The following is a 5,598-nucleotide window of genomic DNA, read 5'->3' as shown; positions in this document are numbered from 1 at the left end:
CTCAGTCGCCCTAGGCTCCGGCCGTCTGGTCACTCAGCCGGAGTTTTTAACAACACCGCCGCAAGGCGAGGTACTACTTCGATAATAATAATATATTAACCACCACATTGGCCACTTCACAATATCTCATACTGAATGTTGTTCCCTCGTGTTAGTCAGACACACCCTGTATACGGAACCACCCACCGTGCTCGTGTATATAGCTAACGGCGAGCAGCATCTCCTCCCAGTAGTGCAGCACGAGCGCGGGCGGCAGGCCGGCGCCGCGTGCACGCATGAACGACGACAGGTCCGTCTCGCCCACCTCCAGCACCATGCGCAGGAACTGGTTCGCGCGGTCGTACTCGCTGTGGAAAGTTCAATGGTAACTCGTTATTCAGATGACATAGACAACAGTTTTATTAAAATAATAAGTATAGTCACCAGTGTATTGTTTAGATATGTAAGCAAAATGTGACTAACAAACATTCAGACAAACAATTTAATTTTTAATTCCGTAAATGTTTTTTTTTGTTTACTCTATTTATCATGTCAATATAAAGATAAATTTTCAAATTATTTAATATGGTATGTTTATTTATGCGATAAAATATTTCATCATTCAAAACATTTGATGTATCATCATACTACAGCAGAGATACAGTAGAGTCCAGACAAGTAACATAAATTTAAACATGTTTGTACATGTATAGATTTGACTTGTGTCTGTGTTACGGTATTTTTACTTTTTTTCAATATATTTTAATTTTAAAATTCTTAACATACAAATTTCACTTATTTTATATTGTTTTGATTATAAGTGCAATGATGTTAGAAAAATTGTGTCCTTTTTCAAACAGAAATTGAATATTATTTAAGATTTCTTTGATACAATATTAGAAAAAACTTTATTTAGGCCGCACTGTTATATTAATTTATTTAGATAAAATTTCAGAACATAACTCACTAATCAAACAATCTGATGACTCTATCAGAGTTCTGCAGCTCTCTCAAAAGCCGAACTTCATTAATGTAGCCCTGCGCCAGCTCTTGGTCAGTACCAAGTGCAACACATTTCACTGCATATTCACAGGATGTACCCACTTCTAATACCTGCGGAATAAACAAAAATGAAGCTAACAACTAGGTATAAGATAACAACCAAATGATGATACCAAGCATATTATCTGGTCTAGTGATTTTGGCATAAAATCACATTTATGTGATAAAAAAGGTTAAATTTTAACCTAATAATAATATACCAATTGAAAAAAAATATTAAGTGCTAGCATAATTTCAGATTCTTTATAAATTATAGTATGCAGCATATAATTATATACCTTGTACACTTCACTGGAGCCTCCAGTTCCTAATTTCTTTATAAACATATATTTTTTGTCCTTAATGCTTGTAGTTTTAAACAGAACTTTACAGTTTGCCGCGCCAGCGTGAGCAGCAATTCCCTGCGGGTAGGATGGTGTGGCTGCATAGGAGGCTGGTAGTTGTTTCCTATTCATCGGAGTCTCCGGGACGGGTGCTGATGCAGATGCAGGCGCAGGCGCAGGCGCAGGTGCAGGCGCGGGCGCAGGCGCAGGGTGCAGAGGTGGAGGATCTTCCTTCGCCTTGTGACGAAACAATTCACATCTAACTTTATCTCTGTTCTGTAGCACAGGCGGCTGAGGTGTCTTTTTGTGACTATTTCTTGCCGATCCTGGCGTAAACCTTCTGATACCAGTCTTTATTTTAGGTGTTGCTACTTTAGTTTTCCGTGCACTCGATTGTACTTTAGCCATCTCTGGCGTCTTTTTATGCGCTGGACTTGGTTTTTGTTGTGGCACATCGTTCGTGTTCTGTTGCTTTAATACGTTTTGATTTTTTCTTTCGGAAGTTAAAAATATCGATTTAGCTGGTTTTTGAACACTTTGAGACTCTTTTATTGTGATTGGACGGTAAGATATAAAATTCTGGTTACCATTTTCTTTACTATTTTCTTTTTTCATTATTTTTCTCTCTGAAGAAAATGTATTGGCGTCTTTGGAGATTTTCAATTGGGGAGTTGAATGTTTGATTACATTATTGTTCGTTGTAACTGCTGTATTTGCTACAGTTTCACTAAAAGAATCACTGTCATCTGAAGTGTAACTGGAGTCCGGTGTATCTATTGTATTTTGATTCTGCAGTGGCATTAAATTAGCCAGTAAGGCCGACATAGGCATCGGTGCAAATTTTATGCTGTTTGACGTTGATTCCGTATTTCCACTCATATTGAAAAATTTTTTTTAATCCCTAACCTTTTTCTTGTTTTTTATTTAGTGAAAACATTAAACGATTGAACTTAATGATAATCAAGTCAAATTAATCAGTAATCACAATTTACAACACACTAGTCCGTTGAAAGTTTTGAATTCATACGATCATAAACAATAGACTCTTATTATAACAGTTGACAGATGTGAGGTTAAATTATCGTCTATGGTAAATTTGTGTTCACAGAGAATACTCTGTTCGCAGATTATTAAAATGCCGTAATTATTAATTTTTGACATATTGTGAAATATTTTAAACACATAGGATATTTAGATAATTGTACAAGTGCAATATGAAATGTATGTGTTAAATAAACAAGGCTATTAATATTATAATATATATAAGTCGCAAAATAAAAAAACGAAGTTCTTCATTTTACCAGCACTTTTTTTATTTATGATTACTTATGTCAAGGTTGTAAAATGTGGAAAAGGAACTAAATTTACAACATAAACTTCAATAAATGCTATAGTTGCATTATAATATAAATCCCTTTTTGTTCCTAATACAATAAATGCAAAAATATGTTTGTTTATCTTTCGCGTCTCAACGGAACGATTTTATGGGATGGTTCTCGTGTCAGAAGATAGAGGCTAAAGAGTTATATCGACCATTAACAATGGAACTTTATGTATCGATTTCGTGCCAAATGTTATTTAAAAATACAATTTACTTAGATTTTTTTTTCTACCTGACTCTCAAATTTGAATACAAATGCTATTTTATAAATATGATTTTTATATTACTTGAATTAATATCTACGTTACAAAATGGCGCAGAATCAATCCTGTTCTTAGATGAATCGCATAATATAATGACATTCAAAAACCATGACCTTAATCCGTCTAGATAAAGGTCATGGTTTTTGAGTTTTAATATTACTCACTCAATTTAATATAATTCAGACACTAGTCCTTCACACTGTTAATACTACTCAGTAGCTTAATGATTTGTGAAGCCAAACAAAGAACTATTTATTATTTATTTACATAAAAAAGGAAAATTAAAACAAACACATGTTAAGTAAAATATGTATAATAAATTGATTAAAATTATTAAAGCTTTGTTATTATTTATATACAATATACAAATATTGAATATAAATGCTAGATCCAATTCTTTATGATTCCGATTCTTCGGTGTTAATTGTAGGATATCTGCATTCCGGCATTCCACACTCACACTTCATCCACTTCGATTTCACTGCCCAGAATTTATCACCATAGTCGAACCTGTAACAATAAAAGAAAATTACATACATACCTATAAGATTTTATTGCACGCCTGTATGTACACAGATGATAGAGTCGAGACCACGGTCATTAGTGAACTGAGGCAATTGTTATGTTTTTGCGACTTCTCGAAATCTTACACCTAAAAATTAACCGAATACTCGATATAATCCATATTTTTTTTAGCCGTGTCTATTCTCTAAGGTCTGTGATTAATACTCTATGGTCGTTTGCTTATTATTACCGCTGTAATGATAACAATAGGGGATCATTATTTTATAATAATGTCTTAAATTACCTATATCATAAATTAGAATATTGGAAAATTATGTAAATACTAGCTGACCCGGCAAACGTTGTTCTGCCTTACCCTTGTCATTTAGGGGTATGAAAAATAGATGTTGGCCGATTCTCAGACACTCCCAATATGCACACAAAATTTCATAAGAATCGGTCCAGTCGAGTCCGAGGTTTTTGGTAACTAAAATTGTCACACGGGAATTTTATATATAGAATTTCGTTCGATAATGGTCTGTGTGGCGTGTGTCTAGTCTATGCTCTATGTTTTTTTTTAATAATCTGTGGTATGCACTGACGTGATCTCCTGCAGGGGCGCCAGGTCGCGCAGCGCGAAGAGCGCGACGGCGGGCAGACGCAGGTCGCGCGTGGCGGTGAACACGCGCACGGGCGCCGTGTTCGGCCGGCAGCTGTGGTTCACGAACCGCGCCGCGCTGCCGTACCGCGCCGCGTCCACGCATAGCTGCGTCTTGTCGCTGCATTGCTGCGCCGCGGGGGACACGCGTGTTAATGGGTGATTATCAAATTTAATTATTACTTTTATAGCATAAAAAATTTAAGCTTTCAAAATGTGACATTTTTGAAATAATAGAAAACAATCATTAGGAGGCGGGATTCGAAGCCGCTTCTTTTTGCCAAACCGTAGATGAACCGAACCGTCCCTGTGGGGAAGGTACAAATCTAAATTCTAAAGCGAAACCAAATGACTAAATTTCTCGATGAAAGACAAAAATAATCGCGTCAATCGATTGAAAATCCACGGAGCTATCGAGTAACAAGCAAAAAAAAATACAGTTAAATTGAGTACCTCCCTTCATACACCATCGAAACCGTTTTAATCGCTTACCTCGAGCAGATCCGGCTTGACGTCGAGCGCGAACATGTAGTGGTCCATGGCGCGCGCGTCCGCCGTGTGCGCCGGCAGCAGCTCGCCGCAGTACAGCGCCACGAGCGCGCCGCGCGGCACGCGGTGGCGCGCGCGCAGCCCCCACCCGCGCGTGGCCGTGCGGAACACCTGCACGCGCGCGCCCAGCGACCCGCTGCGCTCCACCCGCCCCACCACGCGGTTCGTGCAGCGCTTCTGGGGAGTTTTTTATTTTGTAATATTGGACATAAATCAATAGCAAAAAAAAAAAAAAATTTTTTTTCAATTCACTTAAAAAACATAGGTCGACTGTTAAAAATCTTATTCATACTTGTGACGACGAACGTACCGAAAAACGGAAATAAGCAAATTTAATTTTTTTTTAATGCTATATTTTTATTGTGTTTAAAGAGACCTGGTCGCAGGCGCACGTGTGCGCGCACTCGAACAGCATGGGCGCGTCGTGGTGCGGGAAGGCGGGCAGCAGCGCGCCGGCGGGGCTGTACCACGCGCGCACGCTGAGCACGCCGCACGCGCACCCGGCGCCGCAGCTCGCCTCCGCGCACGTACACCCCTGCGCGCGTATACAGGGATTAAGATGTTATATGTAAGTCTACAATCTATGTAGAGGAATTCTTCGACAGTTATTATTGGGAATTTTATTTTTTTGTTTATTTCATAGTAATTTCAGTCATCAGCAGGCCTCTGTCAGTCGATGTACTTGCCTACTAAATGGCCTGTAATAAACATACTAATATTAAATTTTCAGTAATTTAGATTTTTTTGACCACAAACAGAAATTTTGGACAAAATTATTAATCATTGTTTAAAGTAATTAAAATTAGAGATGCCACGAATATTCGGCAACTATTCGGTATTCGGCCTATTCGGCCACTTTTAAGCTATTCGGTATTCGGC

The 5,598-nt window shown here is 38.1% G+C and overlaps 2 protein-coding genes across 4 annotated transcripts in view; both read right to left on the bottom strand.

Moving 5' to 3' along the window:
• LOC119830407 (dual specificity protein kinase TTK) overlaps nt 1-2,415 on the bottom strand; it is a 5,481-nt gene extending 3,066 nt beyond the window's left edge. Inside the window, exons 1-3 of the mRNA XM_038353422.1 lie at nt 1,320-2,415; nt 947-1,092; nt 187-347 (exon numbers count right to left, since the gene is read on the bottom strand). Coding sequence (XP_038209350.1) covers nt 187-347; nt 947-1,092; nt 1,320-2,243 — 1,231 coding nt within the window. The 5' untranslated portion in view covers nt 2,244-2,415. The remainder of the gene's footprint in view (nt 1-186; nt 348-946; nt 1,093-1,319) is intronic.
• A 909-nt stretch (nt 2,416-3,324) lies between these two features.
• The window catches only part of LOC119830208 (histone-lysine N-methyltransferase EHMT1), a 12,113-nt gene continuing 9,839 nt past the window's right edge, over nt 3,325-5,598 (bottom strand). For 2 of the 3 annotated variants that reach the window (XM_038353123.1, XM_038353125.1), the window contains 4 exons: nt 5,096-5,254; nt 4,663-4,896; nt 4,115-4,299; nt 3,326-3,518 (listed from right to left, as the gene is read on the bottom strand). In XM_038353123.1, coding sequence (XP_038209051.1) covers nt 3,407-3,518; nt 4,115-4,299; nt 4,663-4,896; nt 5,096-5,254 — 690 coding nt within the window. In that variant the 3' untranslated portion in view covers nt 3,326-3,406. Of the gene's footprint in view, nt 3,519-4,114; nt 4,300-4,662; nt 4,897-5,095; nt 5,255-5,598 lie in introns of all 3 variants that reach the window. The other variant, XM_038353124.1, reaches the window with a different exon arrangement.

Source organism: Zerene cesonia, chromosome 11, assembly GCF_012273895.1.
Source record: "Zerene cesonia ecotype Mississippi chromosome 11, Zerene_cesonia_1.1, whole genome shotgun sequence".
NCBI classification, from domain to species: domain Eukaryota; kingdom Metazoa; phylum Arthropoda; class Insecta; order Lepidoptera; family Pieridae; genus Zerene; species Zerene cesonia.
This window is presented reverse-complemented; position numbering and strand designations above follow the sequence as displayed.